Consider the following 18,032-nt stretch of genomic DNA (forward strand, 5'->3'; position numbering starts at 1 on the left):
TAACGACATGATACCTAACTGATAATCACGAGTACGATGCCCTAGGGCTGATCAGTTTGTGACGGTTTTAATGATGCTATTTACTTGTTGCTGCTTATCTAATGAATAATAGTAAATACGATTAACTACAAACATTGTATGCTTAAATAAAAGTCAAGATATGCCAAATTGAACTTTAATCTCAGCGCTACAATAACTTTAGTTAATTGCCACAAGTTGATCACGTAGCCTGTGGCAATCAGTATGCATAACAGGCTCATTCAACTATAGACTGAATTGTGTAGTAATTAAGGATTACAATTGTGTGCTATATGCTTGGGTGATGACGCACCACAACACAAATAACCTCTGCCCAAGCGTAAATTGAACTTGGTGCTGCTAGGTTATAAATTTTGCCCGTTTTATAAGGATTTATGGAAAGCTCAGAATCACACAGCGGACGATTGAGAAAGCTGTGCTAGGAGTTTTTCTACATGATCAAATCAGAAGTTAAGAGATCCGTAGGAGAACCAGAGTAACCGATAAAGCTCAGCGGTTTGCGAAGCTGAATAGTTCGAAAACCCGATAGACGTTGGTCCCAAGGGGCTAGAACGGTGACCTCACAGCGGAAAGCGCAACGTTAGAAGATCCTCCACAGCACACAGACAAACAGAAAGATGACATCCAATCAAGCGATGCAAGATCGTGGCGTGTGGAAGTCCCTATAAGAGATCCAGATAGATGTCCAGTTGTGGACATAAGCTATCGGTTGAAAATGATGATCACGATCTAATTTTATGACTAAAAATGTATGCTGCAATAAACCAAAAAAAACAATTAAACAATGAGGAAAAATGAAGTAAGTACCTTATTAACAGCAAACTAGGATGAACACGTGTAGGTATACCTACTCAACCAGAGGTATAGGTACATAAACTGTATAAAAAAGAGAGGTTAAAAGTAGAAATGAAATATTGTAACACAAAAAAATCGTGAAGTTTAAAAAGTTATAAATGCAATCAACGCATGCAGTATCAATAATGAAATTCAGTATCAATCGTGAAAATATTTTTACTTTTAAGTAGTAAGTAATCATAATAATATAGAGACCTATACATTGAAAACTACATACTTACTTCATTCTATGGTAGCTGTACATGAGTAGTCTGTGACTGATTTCACCTGGCGCAAAATAACCACTTTCACTAAAACCAGTTAAAGGATTGCTCAAACCTGATTCATATGCGTAAGCGCATCCAATATCAAAGCAACAAGTCAAAGAGTTAAAGGAGCTTGTACCTATGTCTCATCAGTGTGCACAAAAAAGTATTTTTTCAATTCATAAATTCTGTGGTTTAAAAGATTATATTATTGGTGAAGATACCTACTCACAAAGTGATATCAATAATGGGGAGTTAGTGCTTCTTGAGGCTGACTACATTCGCGTAGACTTCAATAACACTTCTCTGTGTACTTGTGTAGTCATTTTGACTATGTTTAGTTGTTTACAGTTTAACTCAGAACTCGTCTGGTCGGTATTTAACTTTACTCAAGGTTATCATTTAGTTTTTACAATTATAGTATTACGATTATGAAGTGATCTAACTCTATTTTTTGGACGTATTTTTAATCAGGTAATATATTTTGTACTTGTAACTGTATTCTTTTGTTATTGTCTCTCGCCGGGACGCTATTTTGTAATCTGTTTAGTATTCATTGTTTGTAAACGCTGTTTGTGTTATCTGTAATACATATGGACAGTGGATACAGGTTTTTAAACTTACGAAAATATCACAGTATGTAGGTGTAGCATGATATAGTAGTGTAGGTAAGTAGGTATTTTATTATAGAAACAAGCCGTTCTTTCTTCCAGATTAGGTATACCTACTTATTTCTCTTTTTTATAGTGTGTTTTAACTTATAGATTTTCGTCGGCTAATATTATTAATGTAAAAATAACTTATTATCTTACGTTCACTAGCATTTATTTTTTATTTTTGTATATTTACCTAAGTATGTGCTAGCATAAGAAGATGCTTTTACAGATTTTTATGTGTTTATAGTTTGCCAAACCGTGATAATGTGATATATTAAAATTACCTACATGGTCTTAAAGAATTGTATGTACCTAAATCTAAGGCACCTACCTACATAAATCTTTGAGCCTACGTAACTTTAAAACTACACATTTTTATAGAAATCTGTAAAATCACAGATATAAGTCATGTGTACGAAATTTCATTGAGTTTGGAAGAATGAGAACTAAACTACGTTTGATTATCCGCTTACCACGAACAAACTCCTCTTAAAAGTCCGCGGGAGCGGTAAATACTAAGTAAGTACTTCTAAGTGGGTGATAAAAAGATTTTGATAAGGATACGCAAACATCTTTATCGCGAGATAAGTTATCAGAAGTAAATAAAAATAAGTGAAATGTTCCGAAACTTTTGACTATAGGTTTCTATTGTTCTTTTTCCACAGTAAAGAAAATGTTGTCCAAGATTTTGAGAACATCAAATAAATCCTTCAGGGTATTGCAAAACGGTTCTGTATGTAGCGTTAGTATAAGGAAGAGAAATGTTTGGACACAAGAAGGAATCATCAAGTCACCATTCAAAAGCATAGAGATCCCAAATCTTACGTTGTACCATTACGTGTGGCATAATTTGGATAAATGGCCCGAAAGAACTATGGCGGTAAGTTTCATTATTGAATACTACCATATCATTATCATCATCATTATCGTCAATTGATAGACATCAACTGCTGGACATAGATCTCAGTGCTTCCACATGGCACACGCCATGACGCTGCCTGATTTCAGTGGCTCCCAGCGACTAGTTTGATGTCGTCTAGTTTGATCCATCTAGTCCATTCCAACGCTGCGCTTTCTTGTCAGTTTAATTATTCTTTTATGAATTTCAAAGATACATAGGTATTGACCTAATAAAAAGTTAAGTATACAGAAACTATGATTAACTATTACAATAATTAAAATAAATTAGTTAAAGAACCTTGGCCCTATAAGTGTCCCTTGCACCAATAATTAGAGTTATCAAATTTTTGATTCTTGAGTATTTTTAATTTCAGGTTTGCGCAGAAACTGGCAGAGGATACACGTACGAGCAAGCTTTTAAGCTTTCGCATACATTTGGAGCGAATCTTCGAAAAAAGTTGAAAATTCGAGATGGTGACACGGTAATGATTATGTTACCAAATGTGCCAGATTTCCCTCTGGTCGCAATGGGAATTCTCGAAGCTGGTGGAGTTATTAGTACTATAAACCCCGTTTATACGTCACGTAAGTTTTCGATCGTAATTTATCTTGAAAATATTAAAAAAAATAGTTAAGTAAGTAGGTACCTACCTTACTTAGTATGAAAGACTGTCTTTCATACAAAGTTAGGTAGGTACCTATATTTAAAATTCGAAAGTGTGTCTGTCTGTCTTTCATCTTTTCATGGCCCACCCAATTAACTGATTTTGAGGAAAGATACACAGAGATAGCTTGCATCCCAGAGAGGGGCATATTATGCTACTTTTTATCCCGGGAAAACATAGACTTTCCACTGGGTTTTTAGAAAAACCATAATCCACGGGAACGAAGTCGCAGACACTATGTAGTGTTATATAAATTATTCATCTTCATCATCATCATCATCATCATCATCTATCGTCATCATATTAAAGGTACATACCTTTAAGATGATTATAATTAATATAATTATTGTAGAATGCAAATATAAAAAATATTGATGGTACTTATGACTAGATGTATAAATATTAAATGTAGGATTTCTAGGTATTTAGGTCAAAACAAAATGTTCAAAAATACGTAAAGATTATGATCGATATGGATATATGGTACATGTTGACTTCATATCAACGATCTCTATTATTAAATGCCTCATAAAGCTTGCTAATAAGTAAATTCCGGTCTTTTATTTTAATAATTTTAACTTACTCAAAAAGTTTTAAATAATAACCGAGATAGGTAGATACCTACTATTTCGCAACACAAATGTTTAGAGAGTAACATTAATGGCTCTGAAAATTCTATCTTGCATAGTATGTGATAGTATCTAACCTATCTCACTCAAGATTACCAAAATAAAGTTGTCCTAATGTCCTATGACTTATCCTTACTTAATTTAAAAGGCGATATTTTAAGATGATTAAAAACTAAATTTCTCATTACAGACGAGGTCCAACGACAGTTAATTATGTCCGAAGCGAAGGCCATAGTAACATTACCTGACCTTACGGGAGTGGTAAAACAAGCTTTAAAACAAGCAAAAGTAAACATTCCCATAATAGTCGTCAAAACGAACGGAGAACCGATTCCAGAAGGAACAATTGCATTTAATGAACTCAGTGAAGATATTCATGTAGATTTATCGTGTTTGAAACAAGTTAGAAGAGACCCAAAGGATATTTGCTTTTTACCATATTCAAGTGGGACTACAGGATTGCCTAAAGGAGTCATTTTAACACATAGGAATATCGTGGCTAACTGTGAACAAATTAGTGACCCTATAGTAAGATGTCACGAGGATACTACAGGTAAAAAGGATTTTAGAACGAATCATTTTCTAGTTTTTGTTGAATGGAGCGACTGCCGTATTAGATCAAAAGAGAAGATCGTGAGCCCCAGAGCACGTTGTTGCGTTTACAGTTTAGTGCATACATCATAATATTATACCTACAGTCTACACATATCAATAAAAGTTTTGGTGTCTATAGAATCTTCATTAGTGGCTATCACTGAGATTCTATGACTTTATCTGGGTTACTAACTGAGGTGACAGAATATAAAGTAGGAAGAAGGAAACTTTTTTAGTTTCTTAACGTAATTCACCAAGATACGGAATAGGCCTCGTTGTTCAAAACATGCTCAGGTCTCAATTATTCTTTTGGGGATGACGACGTTATGTTCATTAGACGTTGGTACCGTTTCCGCCGTCTGAGCCAGTTGTTGGTTGCACAACTATTGTACTGCAAAAACGTTGTAATAAATGCTTTGTTATATTCAAAATTGTTGAATATTTTAGTAGAAATGTTTGGTGTTTCAGTTCTTATTATATCGCGACACATTCCGATATCCAACTAACTACAACGACAACTTTGCTCTAATACGCTGAAACTCCTACTGCTATACATGCAGGAAAAGCCAGCTATCTAGCAATGATGCATCACCACCACGCAACATCACACAGATCCCCCAAAACACACTCGAAGCACGTTTCACTCCAACACCGGAGCATGCCCAGATAATGTAGACCTTATAATGCACAGTCGCAAAGTGACCAATTATAGAAAATTAAGCTTGTATACCATAGATTTCCGCAAAGTAGCGCCTGCTTCTTTACCATATTCCGATATCCTTTAATATCTTTTACAGAAACACATCAAGACGTGGTACTGGCCGTTCTTCCTTTCTTCCACATATACGCAGCTACAGCTCTGATGTTTCACAAAATGAGACACGGTATTAAATTAGTGACACTGGCAAAGTTTCAGCCGGAAGTATTTCTTCACACGCTCCTGAAACAAAAGGTGAACTGGTTATTTGTCGCACCGCCTTTGGGTAAATAACATTTAAGTTATTTTAACTTTATATATCGTTAATTTTTTTTAATATTCCTCAAATAATATAGTTGATCTTGAACATACTTTAGGTATATTGCTCAATTTCAAATAGTTCAGTTGCATTTAATTGTCGTTTTAATTTTTTTAGAGACGTAAATCATAAAAGTGGTTATTTAATTTCTTATTTTTCTACTTTTTTCAGTAATGCTCATGGCTAACCATCCCTTGTCTTCACCCAAGCTATACCAATACCTAGATAATGTCATTAACGGTGCAGCAGGAATGACATCAAGTGAAGTTGAAAGATTTTTGGAGAAAGTCCAGGTAATTGCATAACTTTTCTAAACGTATAAAGAATCCCAAATATTAATTATTACAAGGACTAAAATATTCCTTAATGAATATTTTGTCGTGACTAGTACAGCCGCGTGTAACTTTAACGCAATTTTGAATCGCAACAGTAGAGGGATACAGAATCATGGGCTTTTGCCCATGATTCTGTACTTTTGTACACGGGCCAGCATTGGACCCCTACTGTATAGCGAGTAGCGACCTCTTTGCGGCTGTATCGCTGCAAAAAGTCGCCATGGGCGACGATCTTAAAAATCATTACTCATAATATTATACATGTGTTTGTTTGTTGGTTTATTGGCTTGTGGTTTGTTGGTTTGTCCTTAAATCACATTGCAACGGAGGAGTAAGGGTCGACGTGATTTTGTACATAAGTCTAGATTAAGACCTGGAGAGAAATCAAAGAGTTCCCACGGGATTTTCACAATTACGAAGTCACGGGCATCAGATAGTTAAAAATAAGTAGTCTTTTTATGACATAATAATACAATTTTTTCTTTCTCATGCTCAATGAAAGGCAATTGCGCATTTTTCAAATTTACATAATCAATCTGTTGGTTTCTGATTTACATAACTATTTATGATGACTATTTTAATTATTGTAGTATTCCTTTTCAGCGTAAGATCCGTTACAATCAAGGATACGGACTAACAGAGACCTCCCCTGCTGTAGCTTTGGGACACAAAGACGTTGAGAACTATGATATCGTTGGCAACGCTCTACCTAATACTGAATTGAAGATTGTTGACTTGGAACTGAAAAGCTTAGGGCCTAATCAGGTATTTTTATAACAAATCCATAATATTAACATTAATATCCATCCTAATATTATAAATATGAAAGTGTGTCTGTCTGTATGCTAGCTTTTCACGGCCCATCCACCTAACCGATTTTGACGTTTGGTACAGAGATAGCCTACATCCCGGGGAAGGACAGGCTACTTTTTATTCTGGAAATTTAAAGTGTTCCCATGGGATTCTTAAAAACCTAAATCCACGTGAACGATATCGCGGGTATCATAAATACCCGCGACGATAATATTACGTATAAATGCGAAATGTGTCTGTTTGTCTGCCTGTCAGCTTTTCGTGGTCCATCCACTTCACCAACTTAGACGTAGGCACAGAGATAGTTTACATCCCAGAGATGGACATTTTTTTCTACTTTCTGCTCGCTTTCTTTGGACATTTCATTTTTAATATGTACCAAAAAACATTTACAATAAAGACAAAAAGAAAGAAAAAGTTTACATTTACACAGAGGGACCTCATTTTAATTCCAAAAATTAGTGTTGGAAGAGAGAATTGAGAATTGAATACAGTTGAAGTGGATAGTCCTAATCCACTTTAAAATAATGATTCTTATTTTTAATTTCCAGATGGGTGAAGTATTAGTAAAAGGCCCTCAAGTAATGAAAGGGTATAAAGACAACCCCGAAGCGAACGGCGAAGCTTTCACAGAAGACGGCTGGTTCAGAACCGGTGACCTAGCCATGGTTGACGAACAAGGAATGCTCAGAATTTACGACCGATTGAAGGAATTGATTAAGGTAACTGATTTTGTTATCGCTGTGGTAGTGTGAAAGTATTTGGAAACGAACAGCATTATTATGCCAAGAAAATTCCTAACAGTGGGGCCGATTCTCTAGTACACAATCTCTAAACTAAACTAAATTAACAGGTCTAAATCTAGTGCTTTCCTTTTCCGCAAGCAACATTATGAAAGGGATAGCAATAGATTTAGACGTGATATTTTAGTTTAGTTTAGAGATTGTGTACAAAGGAATTAGCCACAGTATGTGATTAATAGAAAGGAGTGACGACCCTGAGCTATAAAAAATATGACGCAGAGAGAGAAAGAAAGAGAGTAGTTAGTAGAGTCATTTTAAATTTAATTTAGAGCTGTCAAACCTAGTTACTTGAGCTACTAGTCGCGAGCCTATTGTTAAAATTTGTAGCGAGCACTAAAATGTTAGAGTCTTTAAATGTAAAATTCATGTTCTGTCCCTTTTTATAAATATTAAAAAGAAAAAAACACAGACACTCTTTAGTTTAGAGAAAGACTAGTGTCAACAAATATACTTTTTTTAAAATTTATTTAGGGGCTTTTATTCTTATATACTCGTCAGCCCCATTATAACAGCAAGCACATCGAGGCCTGTAAGACGGATGTAGCCACAGCTTCGGGGCACAATGGCCCTGCACTCCATCACCAGCTACAAGCGTCCTGGTCTACCGCTTCTCTGGTTGGTTAGCAGCCATTGCCCTTCCTTCACACGCCTTCACGCTACAACGCCACCTCTCTTCACTGCTTCACACTACGCGTTCGTCTCGGAGGGGAGTGATGTGGCGGTTACCACAATAGAAACTAGATGGCGCTGTTCAATCGATGACGTAGTCCCGAACAAATGTACCGCCGATAGCAATCGCACTAACGGAGTTTTCTGCAATCTGGACTATATATAGAAGTTTCAAGACATAACCGTCGGCCCAGCTGGCGCTACCGAGCACAACCAACCGCTCGGTGGGAGATCTCCCCTTTGGTACGGTCGAGCCTGCACACCGCTCCCGTACAATCTAATAATCAAAACAAGAAATTCTTAACCTAACGAAATTACACAAACACTAAAAAAGAAAAAGTTGAAGGAAAAACAAAATTATAGTTATACTGTCTTAAAGAAATACTTAATTCATTATGTTTCACAGGTCAAAGGATTCCAAGTCCCCCCAGCAGAATTAGAAGCCCTACTGCGAGACCATCCAGCTGTAAACGATGCAGCAGTGATCGGTGTGCCTCATGCTACCAAAGGGGAGTCGCCTAAAGCCTTCGTGGCTCTCAAACCTGGGGAGAGTGCTAGTGCCAAAGACCTGTGTGATTTTGTTGCTGATAAAGTCGCAACTTATAAAAAGATAGACGAACTTTTAATTATTGATAGTATTCCTAGATCTTCAGCAGGAAAAATATTGAGAAAGGATTTGAAAGCAAAATACTGCTAGCATTACTTGATTTTTTTTTATTTAAGCTTTAAAATGTACTATTTTTTCAAAAAGATACAAGTAAAAATAAAGTGATGTTGAGAGTTATTTTTGTTATAACTATTTTTGAAATAAAACACAATTTTTAATGAAAAATGAAAATGTATATCAAGAGTTATTTTTGTAAATGTTTAGTTTATACATATTATTATTAATAAAGCTTTTTTTTAAATTGTTGTATTATTCTTATTTTTGGTACGTTTGCTTTTGTTTTGTAAAGAAAAAATGTATTATTTTTAACTGGGTCCTTAAACTAGGGCGCAATAAATATTTAAATAACTAGAGTTTTTATTTTTACTTTTAAGGACAACACGCGCTGCGCTGCGCTGAGCATCTGCGCTGAGCATTAATACTAAAAGGCTCAGCGCAGACCGACCGAGTGAAGTCGAGCCTCTTTCGGCGGCTCTATCGTGGCTTTTACAATGCTTTATCGATATGAAAAAGCTGTGAGTAAACGTTCAATAATAAGAACCGCGATAGCCTAGTGGTTAAGACGTCCGCCTCATTTGGAAGGTTGGAGTTCTATCTTGGGCACGCACCTCTCAGATTCCAAGCTAAGTGCGTTTTAACGGTGAAGGAAGCGGTTGTCTACGTCATAATAGCTATCTGCATGCCAAATTTCAGCCCGATCCGTCCAGTAGTTTGAGCTGTGCGTTGATAGATCAGTCAGTCAGTCACCTTTTCCTTTTATATATTTAGATAAGTCTTTTTATTCATTTGGTAAGTACAAGTTGTTAGATTTCGGTGTAGAACATAACAATCAAATTAATTTGTCCACTTATTTTTTGTATAAACATCACAAGTCAAGGTCTTTGTAGATAACCACCATGAAAAGGCAATTTTATCTTTAATCATAAGTACCTACTGTAATCTTATTATTATATAATATCAGTCCATTAGGTAGGTACATAGTCTAAATATACAAAAGAAAAAGGTGACTGACTGACTGACTGACTGATCTATCAACGCACAGCCCAAACTACTGGACGGATCGGGCTGAAATTTGGCATGCAGATAGCTATTATGACGTAGGCATCCGCTAAGAAAGGGTTTTTGAAAATTCAACCCCTAAGGGGGTGAAATAGGGGTTTTGAAATTCATGTACGTAGTCCACGCGGACGAAGTCGCGAGCATAAGCTAGTTACTAACTACTACTTCTTTATTTTATAGAACCACCCACAAAATCATATTACATTATTCAAATCCTAGGTGCTACGTCATTATAGTATAATTCAAAATTATAGGCAGCTACAGCATGCATTAAACGGATAAGTGCGAAAGGACTTAGAACATAAAGGGGGTGGTCTGTGGCTTAGAATTAACAGCTAGGCCTAAGATCCAAAGCGTGCCAGACCTTCTTATTTTATAAAAGTTGATAGTTTCTCTGCGTATTGTCCCCAACACTGGGAGGAACGTTTGTTTGGATCATGGTGAATTTGTGAGATAACAGGTAATAAACTTGTAAAAAATGCCAGACACTTTTAAAGTTTAATAAACTATTAACGTTTTACGGTGTCTGGCGAGGCTCCCGCGACACTGTCTGGCAATGTATGACCTGATTTCTACCTATTTCTACTTACCTATTATTTTATAAAAAGATAAAATAAGTAGACTTTATACTTTGACGTAAGATTTTTGCATCTTTATTACCTGTTATCTCCCAAAACCACCATGATCCAAACAAACGTTCCTCCCAGTGTTGGGGAGTTGGGGACAACACGCAGCGAAACTTTCAGATTTTATAAAATAAGGAAGGTCTGTCACGCGCTGGCTCTCTTTCTATATTATGTAACAAACACACATTCTTTATTTCTTGTTCGATGATACAAAATATGGTTTTTATAATATGTAAAAAAATCCGTAATATCCATAATCCATAATATTTCATAATCTAAATATATAAAAGGAAAAGGTGACTGACTGACTGACTGACTGACTGACTGACTGACTGACTGACTGACTGACTGATCTATCAACGCACAGCTCAAACTACTGGACGGATCGGGCTGAAATTTGGCATGCAGATAGCTATTATGACGTAGGCATCCGCTAAGAAAGGATTTTTGAAAATTCAACTCCTAAGGGGGTGAAAAAGGGGTTTGAAATTTGTGTAGTCCACGCGGACGAAGTCGCGAGCATAAGCTAGTAATATTATAAATGCGAAAGTGTACCTATCCGTCGGTCTGTTTCTTTGTTTGTCTGTCTGGCTGTCTGCTAGCTTTACACGACCCAACAGTTTAACCGATTTTGATGAAATTTGGTAAAGGGTTAGCTTACGTCCCGGGGAAGGACATAGGCTACATTTTATCCCGGAAAACCAATAAATTTCCACGGGATTCTTAAAAGCCCATCCGTTTAACCGATTTGTATGAGGTACAGAATGTAGGATGCATCGCAGAAATTGATATAGGCAACTTTTATATCGGAAAATCAAAGAGTTGACCACGCGATTTTAAAAAACACCTAAATCCACGCCGATGAAGTCGCGGGCATTATCTAGTAGTAGATAATTTATAGGTAAGTAAGGTAAACGTGATGAAAGGCGAAAAAAAGGCCGCAAAAAATTTGCATGATTATGGGTACAATAGCTGTTTAAATACAATAGTTGTTTTTTGCATTCTCATTTCGATAAACACGCGATGTTGATAACGACGTGTCCAAAAAATTTAAATCTGTAAATTTATATTATATTAAAAATAATACGAATATTAAAGTCTTAGTTCCCTTTCCAATAATTTTGAGTTTTTATTGTTATTTATTAATGCTATCATAAACAGATGTATTCGTATATTTAGTGTTTGTATTCTTTAGTTATTTATCTACTGAAGAGTGTGAGACTAAAAAGTGTTATCTACCAGTTAATTGAATTTAAATTAGATATTTGACTACATGAAAAATAAATTATTTTCTCAGTGATTATAAAGTAGAGGGTCTTCCAACATACGTAAAATCCATGTCTTTTGTTAGTTTTAAGTGTAATATCCATTTTTAATAATTATCGATTAAACTAAAAAAGTATGTAGGGTTCTTATCTATGTGTGACGAAAGAAACCAAGCGACTCACTGGCAAGTTTCGTTTAATCAGGACACACAGATGCACTACAGCAAAGCGAAGGCGAAAAAGCAGAAGACTACTAGGCGTCATTATAATGTGACGTCACATAACAGTATTTCATAAAATATTGTACCTATACTAAGTGCGCGTTTTGAAGTTTGAAAAAAAGTTACTGATTTGACTAGTTGGCAAATACCGTATTGTGATTGGACTGCAGCGGAATCATGTTGTTAACTAAAATGTTTCGTAGAATGACGGAAAAACGATGTTTCATCAAAATGAAGCATGTTTGGAGTGCTGATAGGATTGTGAGATCGTCGTTTGATGATGTACTTGTTCCTGAGACATCGATCACTGAATATGTTTGGCAAAACTTGGACAAGTGGTCTGATAAAACTGCAGTGGTAAGTCCTGCGACCAAACTGTAATCTAAATCTATATAATATATAAAAGAGAAATCTAAATATATAAAACGAAAAACTACTAGGCGGATCGGGTTGAAAGGCATGCAGATAGCTATTATGACGTAGACATCCACTAAGAAAGGAATTTTGAAAATTCAATAAGCTATAGTTTATTTACAAAGGTCTAGTGCAGCACGGTTAACTATGGCCTAAACCTTTCTCATTCTGAGAGAAAACCCGTTCTTAGTAGTGCGCTGGCGACGTGTTGATCAGCCAAATTTCAGTCCGATTCGTCCAATAGTTTGAGCTGTGCGTTGGTAGATCAGTCAGTCAGTCAGTCAACCTTTCCTTTTGTGTATTTAGATTCTATTTATGCACATTTTGGTAGTAAGTGAATGGCCAGAGCCTTGATACCAATAAAAAAACAAGTGAAGTAAATGAGAGGCGGACTCGCACGCGACGGGTTCCGTAGGTACCATCGTACAAGAAAAGGCACTTTTTAATGTTTTGTCATGTAACCACAAACTCACGGTTTTCGGATATTTTCCTTTACTTGTGCTATAAGACACTGCTAGCTAGCCTGCCTTCATGATTCTAGGTCTACGGGTAGTAGTAGGTACCCTATAGGTTTTGGTTCACTTGACGGGTCTTTCACTCCTGTATCCTAAAGTGTTCAAGTCAAATGTACCTTCATTTTCTAACGTAGCCTTCTTCTATGGTTTTCACAGATTTGTGGCGTTACCAATAGACAGTACACCTACTTACAGCTGTACAGACAATCCCAAGTATTTGGTGCAAGTTTGAGGAAAAAATTCAAAATAAAGGACGGCGATGTCGTTGTTGTTATGTTACCTAACTGCCCAGAATATCCTACAGTGGTGCTAGGTATCCTGACTGCGGGGGCATTGGTCACCACCATCAATCCACTTTACACTGTTTGTAAGTTCTATTTATAGTCCGCGATAGGTCGAGATGGCAATCGGGATGAGGCAGGGGGACGCCCCTCACACCCGCACGCCACCCGCGCTCGCCCGTACCGGGTTAACGAGGGGGTTGTTCCTTTTCTTACTCTCATTTAAAGAAAAAAGATACTTGGCCAGCAAGTGGCAGTAATGGGCTGATGATGTTGTTTCTCAAGTTCTATATTACATCTAATGAAGAATTCCACAACAACTCACAAAACGTTAGGAGTAAGAAAAATAAGAATTCTCTAATTTCAGATGAGGTTCAAAGACAAATTTCAACATCCCAAGCAAAACTAATTGTGACCGATCCAGAAATTGTAAATGTGGTCAAGGAAGTCTTAAAGCAAAGCAAGTTGAACATACCAGTTATAGCTGTCGATACAGATGAGAAACGACCTGAAGAGACAGTTTCTTTCAAAGAACTTCTAAATGATAGTCATGTGGATACAGATGTTCTGAAAGAAGTTAAGAGATCTGCTGATGATACATCCCTTTTGCTGTATTCAAGCGGTACAACGGGGTTGCCTAAAGCCGTTGAACTGACTAACAGAAATATTGTTGCTAACTGTGAACAGCAAAATGGTGATAAATGCAAGAAGTTTAATGATACGACCGGTGAGTACTTCAAATAATCTTATTTTTATTTTCTTTTAAATAACTTATCAATACTTCTAATTAAAAAAGAAAAAAGTCAAGTTCCTTGCTTGAACTTGAACCACAAAATTTGTTAATATTAAAAAAGCGATGGCTAAACCCATATCCTAGAAATTGTAATAGCTACTATACAAAGCATCCTCAAAAAGACCAGTGTGTAGAAGCTGCATTCTTACCTTGCGCCCCATTGCCGTCGTGTTGTGGAGCGCCCAGCTTATTGCAGTTCCTTGTTTCAAAAAAATCTCTATTAGCTACTGCCATAACAGCATGCGCTAGAGCAGCAACATCCAAACAATGCAGCATGCTATTAATGGAAATATTAAGTCGAGACAAAATTGTACTGTGGAATTGGACTTTTTGCTAATATTTGATACATAAACTTTTACAGAAACAAATCAAGACGTAACCCTTGCGTATCTCCCGATGTTCCATAGCTATGGGTTATCAGTTATCACTATTCACAAACTGTCAGTTGGCTTGCAACTGGTGACTCTTCCAAGATTTCAACCTGATACTTTTATAACTGCATTGGAAAAACATAAATTTGGTCTTGTGTATGTGGCTCCACCTACAGGTAAGGCATTATTGAGATTGAGACTCAAAAACATTGTATGTTTTTTCTACAATTTAATTCCGTTCCCTAAATCTTTCTTAGTTGCAATAAGGTACCGGCGTCACTCAGAAAAACCGGTGTCTAATATTTTAAAAAAATTTCACGAATTATTGGAATGTCCTCCCAAAACCTACGCGAGAACACAAGTTCAACGCGTAAAGGTTATCCGAGAGTTTTAATATATAAAAAAATTGCAAAATAAAATAACAATGAACTAGAGCATGATTGCTATCACAACATTAAATATTATTGAACTAAGTGTAGATATTAATTAACATCAGCTATCGTAATTTTTTTTTTGTTTTTAGTTCTATTCCTAGCATCAAGCCCTCTAGTGAAATCGAAACATTTTGAGAAATTGCAAAATGTGATGACGGGGGCAGCTCCTTTACCACAAGCTGATGTTGAGAGATTTTTGAGTAAAATGGATGTAAGTATGTACTTAAAACTCACAATATAAGTGCTTTGAAAGCGTAAGCATAGTTTTTTAGTTTTTGCTAATAAGGAACGAGGAAAAAGATAAATTGTAAAATGTGAGTAAGTTTAATAAATTGTTGTATAGATTAAGGGTGTCTGGCAGAGATGTGATTTCTATTACTATTCCGGAGAAAAAAAAAAAAAACTTGATACTTTGATGACGTACGATTTTTTACAATTTTGTTACCTGTTATCTTCTAAAGCCACCATGATCCAAATTTCAAAGTCGCTGATCGTTCTTCCCTGTGTTGGGGACAATACGTAGATAAACTTTCAGCTTTTATTAAATAACGGAGTTCTGGCACGCGCTGGTTCTCTCTATATAATATATTCTGCAGTAGAATGTTTTGCCAATCTCTAGCGAAATAGAAGTTTTTAGTGTGACATTTTAATTTCAGCATGAAGTAAACTTTGGGCAAGTTTACGGTTGCACTGAAGCTGGACCTGTAGTGACAATAACACCAAATGGCTGTAAGGATTACAGCTCAGTAGGATTAGCTTTGCCTAACTCCGAATTGAGGATAGTTGATAATGAAATGAATAATGTGGGTCCCAATGAGGTAAGTTGACAGTTTTAAAAAGCAGCAAATATGCCGTCTCCATGGCCGCAAATACACGTGTAAATTTTACTTACGTAAGAAGCTTACGTGATAACTTGACAGTAAACTAAATGACACTAATAAAAGAGTGTTTACATTAGTAAATCCGGCCAGCCAGCCAGCCGGCTAGCCAGCCCGCCAGCCTGCCAGCCAGCCAGCCAGGGAAACCTCCCTGGCTGGACACATACCCATGTGGGACTCGCCGAACGAGAGGCAACCGGAATACCCACTAAAACTCAGCTGCGCTCCTGCGCTTCCCTTGGCGACTAGGTCACGGGAACACCGAAGCAATCAACCGCGACCCTGCCAGCGACATCCGCTGAGGCAGACCCCCTGGGTCCCGCTCACGAGGTCCCCCAACGCACGTCCGAGGCACACTAACGATGTGCGCCTATTATTAGGTATATTATGGTTCAGTTATCATAACAAAATATGTGTAATTCAATATTTTTCAGTTGGGAGAGCTGTTAATCAAAGGACCAAATGTGATGAAAGGTTACAAAAACAACCCGCAGGCAAATTCACAGGTCTTTGCTGACGGCTGGTTGAAGAGTGGTGATTTGGCAAAGATCGACGAATATGGTTATGTTACTATAGCTGACAGATTAAAGGAACTAATAAAGGTAAATATGATGAAAGGTGAATGAAAACATGGTGAGCAAAACTGCATGTCTGAGAGTTCTCCATAATGTTCTCAAAGGTTTGTGAAGTCTGCCAATTTGTGCATGGCCAGCGTGGTCGACTATGGCCAAGCCCCTCTTAATCTGAGAGGAGACCCGTGCTCTGTAGTGAGCCAGCGATGGGTTGATCATCATGATGATGATGTTGATGATGATGAAAGCGATGTAAGGTGGTTGATTGTTTTAAATTTACAGGTAAACGCTTATCAAGTTCCACCAGCGGAGCTCGAAAGCATCATTAGAGAACATCCAGCAGTGTTCGATGCAGCAGTAGTTGGGGTACCAGATGAAAAGACAGGAGAAAAGCCTAAGGCTTTTGTAGTACTTAATAAAGCTTCTAAAGCCAATCAAAAAGATATAATGGAGTATGTGAGTCAGAGAGTAGCACCTTACAAGAGGCTAAAAGAAGTTCAATTCTTGGACGTCATTCCGAAGAATCCATCTGGGAAAATTTTGAGAAGAGTGCTTGTAGAAAATTAGGTTAATAAAATGTTAACGTTAAGGCGGTAGTTATCTTCAATCTAAGTATATTAGGAACCAGTTGAAGCAGTCCAAATAATAACAGTTCATTTTGCGACCTTGCTAGAATAATTACCTCCTTGTGTATTATTGTGCTTACATCAATCTCGCGTGCCTGGTTAAAAATAAATACAATAAGTTGAGAGCTATATTAGATTCAAGGTTTTTCCATTTGACGAGACGCACGTAATGTAATATCTACGTGAAAATAGCGATGGGAAACAAAATATCGACACTGTCTGATACAACATCTGCAGCAATAATAATTATGGCAGGGCTTTTAATATTTTGTGTTTTAAATATTTTTAATACTACTTGTTACTGGTGGTTAAAGTTTAACCGTAACTTTATCGTAACTTTAACCACCTGTTATTACAACTGGACCTTAATCGTCTTTTTTACACCTGTTGTTTGGTGGTGTTAGTAGTTTGTACTTATGTATTTTAGAAATTACCAGTCGCCAGAGCCTCGCTTACCTTGTAAACTTGTTTGATATCTTGTTAATACCGTATTAATGTTGGTATTAAGATTACAAAAAATAGTCAGAAGCTCCTCTTAATTAAAATCTGTGTCTTATCTGCGAATCAAAATTTCTTAAATACTGTTTTAAAATTAATTAAGTATACATGAGTCAACGCAAATTGCTGTTTCTTGTTATTTGTTCAATAGAAATTGTTATTATCACATTATTGTTTTTTTTTCAATTTACTAAATAAATGTAACATTGCTTTGTGATAGTGAATATTATTTAACAGAGGATGCTTTGTCACTCGCTTCATACAAACGTAGTTTCATTCTCATTTAAATACTAAGCAACCAAAATCTATGAAATTTTGTAGACACCTTTTAGAAAACCTTTCTCTGTCTGTGATTTGCCAGATTTCTGTGAAAATGTCTAGTTTTAAAGTTACACGGGTCTGAAGATTTGTATTGATTCCTTGCACGTAACTACAGCATTTTATTGAGTTTGATTGGTTAGTATTTCAATGAGAGCTAAACTACCTTTGTACGGAGCGCACCATAAATTAACCACTCATTACAATCATACGTTACGAACCACTGTTTTTTTATCAAAATTAAAATGAACCTAAAGACGTATCCGGGCTCATTC

General features: G+C 36.5%; 2 protein-coding genes across 3 annotated transcripts; both read left to right on the top strand.

Moving 5' to 3' along the window:
- Positions 1-1,441: 1,441 nt before the first annotated feature.
- Positions 1,442-9,239, top strand: LOC117989580 (uncharacterized). Of its 2 annotated transcripts, none has more exons than XM_034976945.2 (9): positions 1,442-1,613; positions 2,461-2,675; positions 3,070-3,280; positions 4,180-4,542; positions 5,381-5,566; positions 5,771-5,892; positions 6,538-6,699; positions 7,299-7,469; positions 8,626-9,239. In XM_034976945.2, exons 2-9 carry the CDS (start codon positions 2,469-2,471, stop codon positions 8,914-8,916), a joined length of 1,713 nt encoding a protein of 570 aa, XP_034832836.1. In that variant the 5' UTR covers positions 1,442-1,613; positions 2,461-2,468; the 3' UTR covers positions 8,917-9,239. The 2 variants fall into 2 exon arrangements, with proteins under 2 accessions (XP_034832836.1, XP_069359970.1); XM_069503869.1 differs by lacking the exon at positions 1,442-1,613 and adding an exon at positions 2,296-2,314.
- Positions 9,240-11,622: 2,383 nt separating this feature from the next.
- LOC117989584 (uncharacterized) lies at positions 11,623-17,670 on the top strand. Its single transcript, XM_034976949.2, has 8 exons — positions 11,623-12,414; positions 13,143-13,353; positions 13,635-13,994; positions 14,422-14,607; positions 14,955-15,076; positions 15,522-15,683; positions 16,178-16,345; positions 16,598-17,670. Exons 1-8 carry the CDS (start codon positions 12,235-12,237, stop codon positions 16,880-16,882), a joined length of 1,674 nt encoding a protein of 557 aa, XP_034832840.2. The 5' UTR covers positions 11,623-12,234; the 3' UTR covers positions 16,883-17,670.
- The last annotated feature ends 362 nt before the right edge of the window (positions 17,671-18,032 follow it).

Source organism: Maniola hyperantus, chromosome 16 (genome assembly GCF_902806685.2).
Source record: "Maniola hyperantus chromosome 16, iAphHyp1.2, whole genome shotgun sequence".
NCBI classification, from domain to species: Eukaryota; Metazoa; Arthropoda; class Insecta; order Lepidoptera; family Nymphalidae; genus Maniola; species Maniola hyperantus.